Raw genomic sequence first — 16,627 nt, forward strand, 5'->3', positions numbered from 1 at the left:
TTAACATTTTCAAATAATTCTATAGCACACAACCAATGCTCACCTCAACTAGGACACATGACAAGTCTTTTCATTTCTGTAGACACTTTTGCCCAAGCAAAGCTTCAACAACTCTTCAATCAAGTCCAACTCCCCATTAAGGCAATGCTAGTCACTCAAAGTGAGACAAGCAAATTTAAGCTATACTTTGCCAACTTCATAAATGCAGTTGGAGCCTTGAGATTTTGAAAAGATTTTAATAAGTACAAGTGGAATGTTGATTCAAACTGTAAAACATATGAAGTATTTTTTACAAGTATCCAAAAGAAAGGGAAGAGTCTCCCCCACACCAGATACTCTGCTCAAATAAAAAATTACCATAGCAAATAAGAATACGAATATAAGTTTCTTATATATAAATGACTTATTCAAAATGGTTGTTTCCATGTTCTCTAGGTGATGCCTAAGGGTGTTTCAATAATACACCTTGTAAATGATGAACTTGGTCTCCCCAGTGTTATATGCACCACTCTCTATGGGATTGGCTTGGTCTCCCTAATGTTATATGCATCAACCCCTAAGGGATATACTTCATCTCCTCAGTTCTATATGTATCAATCTTCAAGGGATAAATGTAATCTCTACAATGTTATATGCATTAATCTTCAATGGATGTATGCAATTGGTCTCTCTAGTACAAATAACAATATCATGTAATCACCACTCATAGTAAGGGACTCTCATACCTCATCATAAAAAAAATAATGATGGCCACTTTTTAGTGGATGACTTTTAAACCCTATGACAATGCTGGGAAAGCTATAGGCTCATGCTGCGTCAAAAAAATTCATGATGGTCACTCTTTAGTGAATGGCTTTTAAGCCTCTTGACAATGCTGGGAAAGCTACATGCTCATGCCATATAAAAAAATCATGAAGGCCACTTTTAGTCCAGATGCATATTTTTCTATATTTTCCCTAGCTTATCCCTCTTTTTATACGAGCAAAACTCATTACTATACCTGAACTGGAAGATTAAATAAAGTATTTGCATATTATTATATCGCAAATATTAGGGGGCTACTAATGAACCAAATTTTTATCAGTTTATCTTAACCAAAAAACATTGGATTAAGAAAGATTTACGGGTATAAATTTCCAGGAAAACAAACACGTCCCAGTGAAGGCGCTTTGAATTTAGCAGTGTGCCAAGCCTTGGGCACGCTAGGTCTCGCGATAGCAAGATCCATACGCGATTAGGTTTGACAATATGTCAAGCCTTAGACACATTGGGTCTGACGTGCAAATGGACTTAGCAGTGTGCTAAGCCTAGGGAACATTGGATCTGATGCTAGCCAAACCCAGACGAGATTGGGTCTGTCAGTGTGCTAGACTTGAGCATGCCCAAGAAAATGTGCATCATCTTTGAGCATGCTCAAAGGAATGACCATCCTCCCTTGGCACGCCCAAGAAAATGATTGGATCCTCCTTTGAGCACGCCCAAATGAATAACCATCCTCCTCGAGGATGCCTAAGGGAATGACCACATCCTCCATTAGGCACGCTCAGGAGAATAAGGTAGTGTGGATTTAGTGAACATGACAAACCTAAAGTACTTGGACTTGACATTTAGTTAAGTTCAAAGTAACGTTGGTTTGACAAACATGTCAAACCCCAGACACTTGGACTTGGCAGTCAGCCAAGTTCATTGCACTTGGACTTAAAAATCAGCCAAGTCCAAGAAAACATGGTTTGACAAACATGTCAGACCCAAGTGCCTTGGATGTGGTGGAATGTCAAGCCCAAGTGCCTTGGGACTGACATATTTGTCAGACCCATGTTTAAACAATTATCCAACCCAGAAGTTTTATTCTTAGGCTACTTGGATTTTTTAGAACTTCATCAGTTATAATATAAAAGGAAATATTATTTTTTAAAAAAATCTATTAAATTGATATGATAAGTGCATATTTGAAATTATTTGAGAATAAATGTAGCATTAAATTGATTTGAAAATATAATCACAATCAAATAAACAAAAACATGAAAAAGTCAAAATCATGTTAATCATTAGAAATTTCCTACATCTGACTAATTGTTTCAACCATTCTATAGTCTATACTAGCATATTGACCCACGCTCCACAGCGAGTCAATAACAATTTTTTTGTCAAATGTAAAAAAAAAAGTATAGAGAATTTTTAAGTGTTTTAGGTCTAGCAACCGGACCCAAAGTTTCTAAGCCTTGCTGAGTAGCAGGACCCAACAATGCTAGGTCTTGCTGAGTAGCAGGACCCAACAATGGGTCCTGCTAGGGGCAGGGCCCAACATTGATGGGTCCAATTGCTAGTAGGACTCATTGCTATTGGGTCCTACTAGGTAGTTGGACCAAAGCTCTTTGGTCTTGCTGGGGGCAGGACACAATGCATAATTTATTTATGTATTTAATAATATCTATAATTCACAATTATTAAAGTGAAAATTTAAAGAAAATAAAATTTTAAAGTGTTGGGTCATACTGATAGCAAGAACCAACCCAATTGGGTCCTGCTATTGGGTGTAAACTTGGGTGTAACTGCATAGTCACACGTAATAAATATGGGTGTGGCTATACAGGCAGACCCAATATCTTCGGATCTAGCTGCGAAGCCGCACCTAACGCTAATGAGTCCTGCTGATGGCATGACTCAACTTTAATGGGTTCTGTTGGGGGCAGGACCTAAATTTCTTCTAGAGTCCTGCTGGCAGCAGGGCCCACCTCTGTTGGGTCCTGGTGGAAGCAGGGCCCAACTTTAGTGGAACTTGCTTCAACTGGGGCCACCGTTTTTGGGGTCTGTTAGGCACCCAGACCCACTATCATTGGGTTTGGCGACGAAGCTAGGCCCAAGAAACTTGGGTTTGACTTAAAGTCAGACTCAACAAACTTGGGTCTTGACAGAAAGACCAAACAGTTGGGTACCCATCTAGGCTCAACACTATTTGGCAGCAGGACCCAGCATCATTGGATCATGCTTGACAGAAAGACGCAACAGCTAGGTATCCATATGGGCCCAGCATCAATGGGTCATACTTGGCAAAAGGTCCCAACAGCGATGGGTCCTGCTAGGTAGCAGGGCCCAACATCATTGAATCATGGTTGACAGAACGACCTAGCAGTGTTGACCCAAAATAATATTATATTATAGTATTTATAAATTGTTTTTTAATGGATTTTATTGTTAAAAAATTCTCTTATATAATACAAAATATAAAGTATATTATGTTAATAAGAAATTTATTTAGAGCTCCATCAACTTTAATATGACAATATTAGAATTATAATTTTTCTGAATTCTTTTATTTTGAAAAAGAATTCAAGAGGAAAAAAATAAGAATCTTAATTTGAAGCAAAGAAAAAATAATTGTTATTTTATTTTTAAACGTATTTTTCAAAGGAAAAAACAAACATGCAATAAAAAAAATTCAACTCAACCTCAAATGGAAAAAAAAATTCTCATCTATTTATTTTCTATTTATCGTATGAAAAAATAAAAATAAAGTCTTTGGTCCTGTTAGGGGTAGATCCAATTTTAATGGGTCTAGCAGGACCTGAAGCCATTGGATCCTGGTGGCAGCAAAGCCCAATGATATTAGGTCCTATTGCAATGATCCAGCAACCCTTTCTGGCTTATAAACAGAAAAGATAACCCCCTCATAGGTGCTACAGTGTCGTCGACAGTGCAAACTCTCTGTGTCTAAAGTGTCGTCCACAGTGCAATGAGTCTGTGTTCACTTTAGTGTTTTCCCCTCGCGTTTTAATATATATATTTAAAAAATTTAAGACCCAAGAGCGTTGGGTCTGTTTATAAAAGGAGACCAAAGAGGATTAGGTCTGGCTCCTAACAGTAATATTTATAATATTAACAATAATATATAACTTATCTAGCCCAAATTCATTTATTATTTAATCTATTCAAAAAACAATTATGGTTTTTCTTCCATAGTAATAATATTTTTTTCAAATATAATAATAATAGTAATAATTTTTAAGTTTACCATTCAAATCAAATCTATGGTTGTTTTTCAATATTAATTCTTTTTCAAATTTATTAATTGAGATATTAATTATAATACAAATAATAATATTTTAATATTACTAATAATATTAAACTTACTTAAGTTTAAGTGAGTTTGACTATAACACCAGGTATAAGAGCTTTGAGCCCCTTATAAATGACAGAGCCAAGAGCCTTGGGTGTCGCACGTCGGAAAACACCCCGCGCGGCGTCCCCGATCCTGGCGATGGCGGTTTTTGCTCTCTATTAATTGGAATTGATTTTGTTGGGAGTCGCCACCTAGTATTTAATTGAGGGTTACTAGGAAACCCAGGTTGACTGGTCCTGTCAGAGATTCGCGGGTAAGGGACTGATTGTGGTTAGGGAAGGTATTAGCACCCCTAACGCACCCTACCTGAGGTAAGCTGCTTCATGGCTTTGATGTGTTAAAGAAGTTTTAAAAATTTTGTTTTTTCATCGGATTTTAGAAATACAACTTCCGTACAAGTTTGTACTTCTACACCGTGATCCAATCAAAATATTAAATCCTTCTTTTTTCTTTTGCCGTCTCATTATAAAAGGATCCCTGAAATAAACACAAACATGCATTTTTTGTTTTTTCCTTTTCTTTCTTGTTTTTTTTTATAATTAAATATCATAAATAAAAAAACACAAGCACAAACACACATTTTTTTATTATATTATATTCTTTTGTTTTCTTTCTTTCCTCTTTTTTTTTTGCTTTTTCTTCTTTTCTTCTTTTTTTTTCTTTTTACATCCACAATACAAATTATAACAATTCAAAACTAAATAACAATTACATTAAATAATCCACAATTTACAAAATGGTCCCCCAAAACTCCAGGAAGTGCTTTTGGAACTGCAGGAATTCGTGGCGACGCGTGGGTTCACGCGCCGCCACTGCCAGTGCCAGAAATGGGCGGATCTGCCCTGTCTTCTCCTTCTCTTCCCTTTTGCAACGCCGGTGACCTGCAAAACAACAAAGAAACGCAACAATCACAGGCAGTTGATTTTAGTTTCTTTTATTTCAGATTTGTTCTTCTCAGGTCGGTTGGATCTGCTTCGGTTGGCTGAAGGCCGGAGCTGCGGTGGCGATGGGATGGCTGTGTCTCGGTGGGAGGAGCCACCGCGAGTGGGAGTTGAGGATCGTCGTTGATGGTCTGGAGGAGGAGACGACGCTGCTGAGGGGAAGACTTCGGTGCTGGAGGTTGAAGACGCCGGGGAAGGGAAGATGAGAAGGAAAAATGGCAGAGGGGGGCTGGATTGTGGCAACGGCTCTGCTTTCTTTCTCCTTTTTTGACCGAAGGGGCAGTGACTGTGAGAGGGAGATAAGGAAATGGGGGAACCGTCCGGGTCAACAAAATGAAGGGAAGTGGTGTTGGGCAGCTGTGGACGGTTGGCTTGGCCTCTATGAGAAGGAGCTGCGGCCGGTTGAAGGTGAAGAGAGGAAATGAAGGCTGTGTGAGGGAGGCGGCTGAAGGGAAGGAGAAACCGAAGGAAAAACTTGTGAGAGGGGAGCAGCGGCTTGTGTGGAGAAAAATGGAGTGGGGAGCAGCTGTGGAGAGGGGAAGGAAAATGGTGAAATGGCGTGGAGGAAAGGGAAAAGATGATGTTGTCGTGGCCGGCTGGGGAGAAAAAAACCAAAAATCCCCAAATTCAGCCAAAAGGGGGGGGCGGCCGGATGCCAGAAGAAGAGAAAAAAAATTTTATGGTTAGATTTGTTCTTCTTTTTTTTTTTATAAAAAATGCCCCCTGCTTAGCTGAAATTGTAGGCTATTTATAGGCAAAATATGTTTTCGGGCTTCAAAATTGGTCCCTCAAGTTTTGTGTTTGACCCCTGATTTCAATTGATTCACTTGGTAAAAATTAAATTTGGTCTCTTAAAATTCTGATCTTTTCAATTAAGTCCAAATTAAGCTCCCAAACTTAATTTTCACCAATTAAGCCCTCCAATTAATTTTGACTCGCTTAAAGTATAATTAAGTCCTTGCACTTAATTAACTCCTTCAATTGGACCTAAATTAATTCTTAAACATAATTAAAATTCAATTTGGCCCATGATTAAATCAAATTGGCCCATTAAAAATTTAATTATGTCATTGGACTTAATTTTTATGCAAATTCATCCAATACTCATTTAATTTGACATTTGAATTTGTATTTTTCTATTTTTGGGCATAACAACGTACACTTAGGCCTTGAAATTCTTCCGAAAACTGCAGCTTGATTTTCGCCTATTTTTGCAGCCTTTCTTGGTCGGCTTTCTCCGCATTGCCAGCCTTTATTTTATTTTTTTGAATTTGATTTTTTTTTGATTTTTTGGAAAAAAATGAATTTTGGGGAATCACCCAAAATTGGGTGATGACATTGGGTTTGGCTGCAATCCGAACCCATTAGACTTGGTATGGCCTCGCAGCCAGACCCAATGATATTGGGTCCAACTGCCCAGCCAGACCCAAGATCGGTGGGTCTGGTTGGGCAGCTAGACGCAACCCCTTTGTTAACACTTTTTGGAAGTGTTTTGGGTATGACTTAGCAGCCAAACCCAATAGCGTTGGGTGCAGTTGTCAAGCCAAACCCAACAACTTTTGACAGAAAAGGCAACGCCCTCCAGGGCGCTACAGTGTTGTCCACAGTGAAAGCAGTCTATGTCTACAGTGTTGTCCACAATGCAATGTGTCTGTGTCCACTCCCACGTATTTTGAAAGAGCTCAGCAGAGAGTGAACACAAGTATCTGGACCGTCAGACCCAGCCCCTTTTGAAGTGTTTTCAGCCAGACCCAACACTATTGATACTTTTTGGAAGTGTTTTGGGTCTCGCTTGGCAGCCAGACCCAACAGCGTTAGGTTCAGCTGTCAAGTCAGACCCAACAACTTTTGGCAGAAAAGACAACACCACAAGTCGCAATTCTTAACTAAAAACACAATAGAGAAACACCCCCTTCAGACACTACAATGTCATTCACAATATAAATACTCTATATCTATAGTGTTGTCAACAGTGCCTAAGTAATTGTGCAAATTTATAATTAATTGTATCTTGATATGAAAAAATCTCACATGTTTTAAAGTCTTTGTTAATAAATAAATAAAGTAGAGCATGTTGCTAAAATCAGCACCTGAAAACTGGGTGCCAGAGAATGCTTTCCTTGGCATAGTTTCAAACGGAGGTTTGAGTTCCTACCTCCTAGATGAAGAATCACAATTTCTTGATTTGAGCGGGGAATGCGGTCTCCAAGCACAGTTGTTCACCTCGCCAGTCCCATGATCTTGGTAATGGCGAGGAAACTAGCAGCATTGCAAGGGGGCGACAAACTGCGGCGGAGGGTGGAGGACCCCACCACCTCGATATTTATGAAAGTTTTTGTAGATGGTGCTGGCTGCTGAGTTGGCTAAACGCACTCCTAGGCTTCGTTCTTTTTTTAATATATTGGTTTACGCTATTCTTATTACGAGTCATCTTGCGCACCATTTCCTATTACGGTTTCGAATTTTTTTTTTTTTTTTAATATGCTTAGATTTTACTAGTTTATAATGCCAAGATACTTTTCGGGATAGTTTATTGGAAAGTATTTGTTATTGATATTAACCTATGTTTAGAAAATTAATTTTAAAATTTATATGTTATACTTTTTATTTATTTCAAGTTTAAAATTAAATTTTATATAAATTATTTTGATGTAATGTGATGTGATTGATTTAATGAGTTTAAAAGTATCTCAAATAACTAGTAAAAACCATGTTTAGCTTTAAAAAAAACTTAAGAGAATATTTTTTTTAATATTAAGAAAATAATATGTTTAATTAATTCAGGTTTCATGGCTTAACAAATTAGATATGTTATTTAGATATGAACTCTATTAGATTGAAGAATTTTTCATATTATTTTTTATTTAATTATATAATAAAAAAATAAACGCTCCTAAAATCAAGTATAAATTAAGTACAAACTAAATATCATGATTTTGTTTAAAATTGTGATAAATTTATAAAAATAAAAATAAACAATTTATAAAATAGATTTAAAATCAAGCAAATAATAAAGAATAAGATTAAAAAAGTAGAGATGAAGATGAAAAAAAAGAGGTGATGGAAAAAAAAACTCATTTCTTTCATTTTTCATAAGAATAAAGAAGGAGATGCCTTGCCTCCAAGTTTTTTAGTATGAAGTATAATTTTTTTAAAATAATTTTAATCTGCATAAGTTAGAATTATTAAAATAATACATAAAAATATTAATTTGATATTTTTATATAAAAAATATTTTCTAAAAAAATAATTTAAATTTCAAACACATTTTTTTTTTGGAATTGTGATAGCGGTTCAAAGTACTTTTTACTTAGAAATACATCAAGATAATTTTTTTATTTTTAAAAAATTATTTTTAATATCAACGCATCAAAACTATTCAAAAATATTAATTTTAAATAAAAAAAATAATCTTTTAAAATATACAAATTAAACCGCATTTCCAAATAGCTTAAATCAGGTTTAAGTATATAACATTATTCGTTGCACCATTTTCAAGAATTCGAAACTTGTAAGATAACATGGAAATGTTTGTTTGGTATTGATGTGTGTGCATTCTGAGATGAAAATAACATTAGTAAAAACAATGCTTAGTTAATTAGCTACGAGGTTCTGTCAAAATTTGAATTATTTTTGTTTTGTTTAAAATTAATTTTTTAAAATTATTTTATCATTTCTATATCAAAAATAAATTTTAAAAAATAAAAATATTATTTTAATATATTCTTAAAAATATATATATTTTAAAAAATAAAATCTACCACACTTACCAAACCTTTTAAAATATATATTCTTGCTTAAATAAAAAGGAACCGTTCTTCATTTTTTTTAATATTAAAAGTGGGAAATCATATACTTTGATTTCAAAGCAAATCGGACATTAAATTAAATATTGCTTTTAAGCTAAACGCATAAAAGCCACTAGCCCTTTTAAGTATCAATTACAGGGATGAGGTGGATCTCTCAACTCTTCAACCAAAAAGTCAATCCACCATGTTAGGTAAAATAAAAGCTTGTCATTTAATCTGATTTTATAGATGAGATGGGCAAGTTTTAATTTAGTTTGATGTGTAGAGAGGAGGAAGATAGTTCTATCTCCTTGTTGCTACTCTTGTAAATTCTGTAGTTCGTTAAAATCTACATGAAGGTTATTTCTTGATTTTCTTACCTGTTCAAGCCCAGAAAACCCTAGTTTCTTTTCTGCTGTTGATTTTGAAGTTATGATTTCTTGAGTATTTCACTTGGGACGAAACTGTGTTTCGGTTTCCTGGAAAAGATTGAAGAATGGGATAACAAAACCTCGAAGTTCAATCAGACCATCAAGAACTGGTTAATGAAATTAGAAATGGCTCAGTTTCATAGGGCAATATCAGCTCTGTTTGAAGATCTACGAGCGACAATGGCTAAAAACGTTTCGCGAAGTCTCAAGATTTCCTTAAAGATTGCTCCACCTCGCTCATGAATGATTTTATCCGAGGAGCATGCTTGGATTGTAATTTGAGATTGTTTTTCCTCTCGTTCATTAACGAGGTGTTGTTGGAGGCTGTGATGGGGTAAAAAAGTCTCGGACTTGGTAGTTTATCATATTTCCTCTGTAGTTCATGGAAGATTGGCTGTTGAGGGTGAAGATGTAAATTCATTCTATCTTGTTCATGAACTTCTTTTTCCCCAACTTCATTCTTCACGGATAGAGTTATAATGATGATTTTGTTCTTTTCGTAAAGAAAAAAGTAATTGAATTGATTATTGAAAACAGTTTATAGTTTTTTCAGAAAGTTCATTTGTTATTAGATTGTCGGCCAGGAGCTGACTTTATAAATAATATGATTTAATTAATTTTATAAATAAATTATAAAGTTTAATTCTTAATTAATTTAATATTTAAAAAATAAAATTAAAAAATATAAAAAACAACTCGAGTCAATCTACCAAACCCGCAATTCAATTTACAAGTTTTTTTTATATTAACTCGGATTGGCTTGGATGGTTTTTAAATTAAATTTTATTAAATTTTATCATTTTATATTTAACTCGTTGAAAATTAAGTTATATTATTATTTTTATTTTGAAAAGAAAATTATTTGTTTTAATTACATATAAAATCTTAAGACATGATTTTTAATGTTTTTCTTATTAAAACTTAATTTTTGAGAAGATAATGACTTTTTTTTTTTTTAATTAAAATATTTTTTATTTAAAAAGATATTTTCATTAAAACAAAACAAAAGTACATTAATAAGAAAATATAATATAGATAGAAGAGATACACATTTTCCTACTTATTTTAAGTTATTTAAATTGTTATAAACATTTATTCGTCTTTACTTTAAAATTAAAAAAGCTATTAATACAAAAAAATACATAAATAAAAAAATGAATAATTCATCTAATAAAACAAATAAACCAAAACCTTTATAAAAACAAACAGCTCATTTGATCAGTTAAACTTTTTACAATTAATTAGTTAATTGACAGTGATTTAAGCTGTTTTACGCTTTTGACGAAATGCCCCCTGTGAAACAAAAAGGAAACTCCCACCAAGATCAAATATTTTTAATCGGCTTGTCTGTCTTCGGTGCATCAATTCAGAGCAAGCTCTCTGTTGTTTTTGGGACAAAACACAACTCAAGAGAAGACCAAAGCCTGATTCACCAGTTTTCTCGGGAAAACACAAATTTTGTTTGGTCTTTCGAGTTGTGAAAAGAAAAATCGGACGAACCTCCTGATTGATTGGGAGCTGGAGTGAATCCCAACCAGCCCATCAAAAAAGAAAAGGCAAGGGCTTGGGTTGTGTTCCAGAATTTATGAGCACAAGATTCCTTAACTTGATACAGGTGAATTTCTGTTTCTTGTTTGATAGTTTTCTCCATTCTGCTATTCTTTCTAAACCCTAGTCTGTTTTGGCAGTAGGTGGAGGAGTAGAGGGATTTTTTTTTCTTTAACCGGATGGATCCTACTCTGAAGCTGCTTGCCTTTCTGATTCTTGTTTTGGGTATGTTTTTATTGTTTAAAGTTTTTCACATATTGTTTTTTGCTGGTCAGTCTGCATTTACCTCTTGTTTGTTTGTTTCCGTGTTAGCCAATATCTGTCCCATCAAGAGTGATTTTAGCCACTGTGAAAAGGTTGTTAAAAACTGGGCATCCTCTTCCCTTCAACAACGAGTTAAAGAGGACAAGCATACACTTCGAGATTTGTTGTTTTTCCTTCATGTCCCCAGAACTGGTGGCCGCACGTATTTTCACTGGTATTTCCTCTATGGAACATCACATTTTGATCAAATTCGAGGCCTTACTTACAGCTCTACTACCTTATGTTTTGTGCTTGCAGTTTCTTGAAAAGGTTGTACGCTAATGCTCAAGAATGCCCCCGTTCTTATGATAAGCTACGGTTTGATCCAAGGTATCACTTTCCTATTCAGCAACTCCTTATTTCTTATAATTCTGGTTTTCCATCTTTTTGTTCAACCAAATGTTCAGTTTTTTTGTGGATGTTATTGATAAAATTGATTTCTTTGAAATCTCTTTTGGAGGCTGAATTGACACCATTCTTATATATATTACATACAATGGGTAATCCTAATGGGTTTGTTTTCTCTATCTATTGAGTATTACTCTACCTCATCCCATCTCTAGATTCACCTCTAATCAAGCAAGTTCTTGCTCTCTATAATTTTATAAGTGCAGAGGTAGGAAGAATGAAAGGCTTGATTGCAGCAACCATATGGCAGGATTTTAAATATTGTAACACTATAAAAAGGGGAAAAGGCTATCTATTGATTTATGACATTTTTATTGATGTAGTTTGCATCTTGTGCAGAAAGCAGGAATGCAGGTTGTTGGCAACTCATGATGACTATAGCATGATGTCCAAACTTCCCAAGGAGAAAACTTCGGTGGTGACCATTCTTAGAAATCCAGTTGACCGCATCTTTAGCACTTATGAATTCTCAATTGAAGTTGCAGCTAGGTTTTTGGTGCATCCTAACTTAACTTCTGCTACAAAAATGGTTGGCCGCTTGCGCCCTGGAGCTACTGGAGTCAGTACATTGGATATATGGCCGTGGAAATATTTGGTTCCGTGGATGAGGGAAGACCTTTTTGCTCGGGTATGTTTCTCATGTAATCTGCTCTGCGGCCACCTGTTGGATTTCTTACTTCCTCTGTTTGTTCAATAACATGGTATTTCTTTTTGATTCTTTTGTTTCATTGTTCATAACTGTTTGGACGTATGCTCTTATCATGAATGCCCTTCCACATTATTGTCCTTCAGGAAAAATACAACTCAAAACAAGACCTAATTAAGTTCTAATTATATCTGACCATTTTGAAGACACAGATACTCCATGTTATTTGTCCCTCTTCAGTAATCATCTCACTCTAATTTCTCTAACCTGCATGTACATATTCTTTACTATGACCAGGACCAATTCTGCATGGACCACTAAAACTTGTCATGACAATGCAATAATTTTTTGAAAGACTAGGCTTTTTCTTCCTTGAGCTGCATGTTATGTTAATATGTTTTATTCTCATGGACAGAGGGATGCTAGAAAAATGATGGGCTCAATTGACATTAAGAGGAATGACCCATACGACATGGAGGAAATGGTGATGCCTTTACAGGAATATATCAATGACCCTAGAGCCCATGAGCTTGTACACAATGGAGAGACGTTCCAGGTACTTGTCCTGTTAAATCTCACAGCATGCAGTACTTCATCTTTTTTCTTTAAACAATCTCACTATCCAGGCTACTATAGTCATTGAATTCTTGGAGTTTTACCAACTGTTTTAATTAACAGGTTGCAGGATTGACAAACAACTCTTATTTTGCGGAATCACATGAAGTGCGTTGTTGTGTGCAGAAGCATAAGATTCTTGGTGAACATGTTCTTGAAGTTGCAAAGGTAATTACAATAGGTTTCTGCGTTTTGGACAATGCTGTGTCACGATATTGTTCCTCTGATATTTTTCCCTCCATGGTTGTTTTCATGGTAGATACTTGTAAATCTTGCAGAAGAGGTTGGATGATATGCTATATGTTGGACTCACTGAGGACCACAGAGAGTCTGCAACTATGTTTGCAAATGTAGTTGGTGCACAGGTGATTTCTCAGGCATTAACAGAAAATTCTAGCATGGAGAGTGCTGCTAATAGCAAATCAGGTTGGTTTGGGGAGGAATTCCATTTCCACTTTAGCCCTTCCCTCAAGTGGTTTCATCACTTCCAAGTCATAATTTTTATTTTTATTCTTTGCTTGAGGTACAGGGCAGGGTTCTTCACATTCTGAATCATTGCCTGACAATGATGATAATCAGGTGAGCAGCAGTGAACTCTTTGCTCTTGGCACTAGTGATATTTGGTAATTAAGGTAGTTCATTTAGTAAATGTGACACTGAATACTAAGCAGAGTAGCATGTATTCTTGCTATTGCTTCATGACAGGATAGCACTTCAGACCACAAGGCAGATGAAATTGGTTCCACAGAGGATCTGGAAGAGAAGAAAGAAACTGTAAGGCACATTGTATACATATAATGAATTGTCTTTCCTTTAAAAGGTTAAAAGTTAACTTGGATCATCTTTCCAACACATTAGATGACTGTGGGTAAACTTATGGAAGCTTATGAAGGCTGCATTTCTAGTTTACGAAAGACCCAGTCACGTCGCCGCAAATCTTCTTTGAAGAGAATCTCTCCAGCAAACTTTTCGAAGGAGGTGCACTTTTCAAGACTTTCTTTCACTGACCATTCTTTCTGCTAGTCTAACCGCCCTCTTTTTTTTTTTTTTTGCTTGTTTAAACAAATTTCTTTTTCATATCATCAACCTGTCTCATAATTTGTCAAATTTCTATGAACTTCGACATTTTCAATGCTTCTTGAAGAATTAACAGGTGACAGGATTCATTGTTGTGTGATAGAGCAGACTGCAGCCAAAAATGATGCTTACTGTCATGCTTTGCTCTGGGTAGTCTTGAAATGTGAAGTCTAGCTGAAGCTAATAAATAAATTCAATGAGAAATGTGTAACACATCAAACATTAGGATAGGAGGAATGACTGGTTATTTAGTGGGGGGGGGGGGGGGATGCTTTTCTTATTTCCCATCTTTCCTAAACCTCTGATCCTCAACAGTTCCTTTAGCAGATTTTATGTGGAATCTGAAGGGCACTCCATAGTTGAAGCTGTGTGGTCAGAGGCTCTCAATAAGTCTAGCATTAATCTTGCAGAGTAGTAGATCTCAGAAAACCACATCTCTGCATATTTGTTTTTTGTGGCACCACGTGGCTTTGAAGATTTTTTGGTGCTATGCTGTTTTAGAAGTGATTATGTTAGGATAAAGAGAGATGCAAAATTTCAGGGAACATTTCTCTTTTTGGTCATGCGGGACAGGACAGCGATTCTAACCTTGCTTCCTTGTGGTAATGCTGTTGCAACTTTTAAGGCTGTTTCTCTGGCGGACATTTAGCTGAATTGGTTTGGACTGGAATGCTCTTTATTTTGAGAGTGCTTCTTTTCCATTTTCCAGATTGTTACCCTTCAGAAGTAGAAATTCCTTTTCTGCTTGCCTCATAGTATTTATACATTTGTTTATTTCCAAACATCTTCATTTAATGTATTGCATTTTGAAGTTTATGCTGAATGTTTTCTGTCTCACTTGTGTATGCATGTGGTTTGCATGTTGAAACATTTTGTAATGTTGGTAGGCTGCCTTTTTGAATTGTTATGATTCACTGCTGATGATTTGATTATGGAAGAATCCACCCCTGTTATTACTTACTAACCCTTCCACGATGAAATTTCACAGGATCGCAGTAGGGTTTCTGAGGTGGTTATTGAGCAGATAAGATCACTAAACCACCTTGATTTGGAGCTATATAAATATGCTCAGGAGATCTTTGCAAAGCAACACAAGCATGTGGTGGAAAAGTTGTCTAGTATGGTAAGCATCTCTTTCAGAAATGTAATATATTCCATGTTTCTGCTGGCGTTCACACTTAATCATACTGGTTATTGCTTCACCTAAGAAAATATTGACTGATGAAACTTCTATAATATTGTGATGTGGGTTTTAACACTCTCAGTGCTCTCTTCTTGACGCTGTCCCTGTCTCTAACCCATGGTCATCGATACTTATTTTCTTTGTTTTTTTTTTCACCTGCTTGTTACACCAATATCCTGTTCTGTTATAGGTTTTAATTATGTGATGACTTATCAGGATGCAGTAACTCCTGTTGTAGTTTTGTGAACAAAAAACCCCAACAATACTCTTTTAGCTGTTCATTTCTCCCAACCTTTTTTAATGGTACGCGGTCCTGTGGTATTTGTGAAGAGTATTGCTATTTCAGCTACCCATGGTCCTTTTCGAAGATAGTTTTCTGTTCTTGGTACTGGACAACATATATTATTTTCTGTACTTGAAAATGCAATCTCATTCCATGCTCTGGATATGCATCTGGCAGTTAATTAAGGATGCCAGAAAGCACAATCACAAAAGTTGTAGAACATTAGAGAAACACCAAAATCAAGTCTTTATAGCTTTTCACCACCCAAGAAAGAGCAGGGATGGTTAACAGTATCTAAACATTCTTTGCACGAAAAGCTATTTGTCATATCTTATAATCACATTTTGAGGAACAGCTAATTAAGAACACCTCCAAACAGGCTTAAGCTGTTTGGTTACTATCAGTTTTAAAACTTTTGCTTTTGTGTTTCCTGGTGTTATTCCGCACATTTTTCTTTGTTTTTCATGGTCATCTTTAAACAGCTTATGGGGTGAAGGTGAGGTGCCTTATATGTCGTGTTTTTTTTTCTACTGCAGGAGTCGGAGAGCATGTTCAACAACCCAGGTGGGATCACGATGTGGAAATTCTTTTCATCAGCCATGTGCATTGTCGTCCTCCTTGCACTCCTTTTCCTATTTGTAAATGCAAGAAGAAGAATGTCGAAAGTTAAGATATAAAACATCACTGTCTACTTGTTTAGAAATAGAAGATATCCATTGGCCAAAAGGGGGAAAAAAAAAAAAGGCTCCTCTACACTGGATAGGATCATAGGAAAGTAGGTTTCGTTCCTCTGCCTCTCGTTTACTTGAAGCTCGATCAACGATGGACCGGTTCATTTTTTTTATGGGGATGGCTTGCTAATGAGATGTCATAAATTATGTTTATCCAGGTCCAACTTTTTCTTCTTCTTCTTCTTTTGTATTTCCTCAGAAATCCAATACCCACATTGGTCCTGTTCATCTTTTGTTTTGTCATTATTATTGAATGTTCAAGCTTAAATGAGTAATTGCCAAACCCTAAATTCGAAACTTGTGAATTGTGATAGGATGACTTATGACAACTGAAATCATGGTACATGACGCGGAAAAATCTGAAATTATCATTTACTTTTTTTATCCTTGCCAAAACGATCATCATAGGCACTCCAATTTTCACAATTTAAAAAAAAAACGAAAAAGAAAAACAGAAATATTGAAGGACAACGATTTTATTAAATCTTTTTATAAAATCTTTTTCTAAAATAATGTTAAGAATGCACATTTGAATTAAGCTATGAAAGGTTTT

The 16,627-nt window shown here is 35.5% G+C and overlaps 1 protein-coding gene across 3 annotated transcripts; it reads left to right on the top strand.

The window, feature by feature from the left end:
* Positions 1-10,519: 10,519 nt before the first annotated feature.
* LOC133680514 (protein-tyrosine sulfotransferase) lies at positions 10,520-16,302 on the top strand. Of its 3 annotated transcripts, none has more exons than XM_062103505.1 (13): positions 10,520-10,895; positions 10,969-11,053; positions 11,141-11,306; positions 11,390-11,461; positions 11,879-12,167; positions 12,601-12,741; positions 12,864-12,968; positions 13,079-13,226; positions 13,324-13,379; positions 13,506-13,574; positions 13,659-13,778; positions 14,866-15,000; positions 15,880-16,302. In XM_062103505.1, exons 2-13 carry the CDS (start codon positions 11,008-11,010, stop codon positions 16,018-16,020), a joined length of 1,488 nt encoding a protein of 495 aa, XP_061959489.1. In that variant the 5' UTR covers positions 10,520-10,895; positions 10,969-11,007; the 3' UTR covers positions 16,021-16,302. The 3 variants fall into 3 exon arrangements, with proteins under 3 accessions (XP_061959489.1, XP_061959490.1, XP_061959491.1); XM_062103506.1 differs by having other exon boundaries at positions 10,972-11,053; XM_062103507.1 differs by having other exon boundaries at positions 10,522-10,895; positions 13,330-13,379; positions 15,880-16,227.
* The last annotated feature ends 325 nt before the right edge of the window (positions 16,303-16,627 follow it).

This window comes from Populus nigra, chromosome 19 (genome assembly GCF_951802175.1).
Source record: "Populus nigra chromosome 19, ddPopNigr1.1, whole genome shotgun sequence".
Taxonomy (NCBI): Eukaryota; Viridiplantae; Streptophyta; class Magnoliopsida; order Malpighiales; family Salicaceae; genus Populus; species Populus nigra.

Excerpts from the sequence above, each read along its gene's own strand:
- LOC133680514 (XM_062103505.1), top strand. The coding sequence starts at position 11,008 with ATGGATCCTACTCTGAAGCTGCTTGCCTTTCTGATTCTTGTTTTGG. Across the intron at positions 11,307-11,389 it reads GGCCGCACGTATTTTCACTG|TTTCTTGAAAAGGTTGTACG; the intron begins GTATTTCCTCTA and ends TTGTGCTTGCAG. Across the intron at positions 13,227-13,323 it reads TGCTGCTAATAGCAAATCAG|GTACAGGGCAGGGTTCTTCA; the intron begins GTTGGTTTGGGG and ends TCTTTGCTTGAG.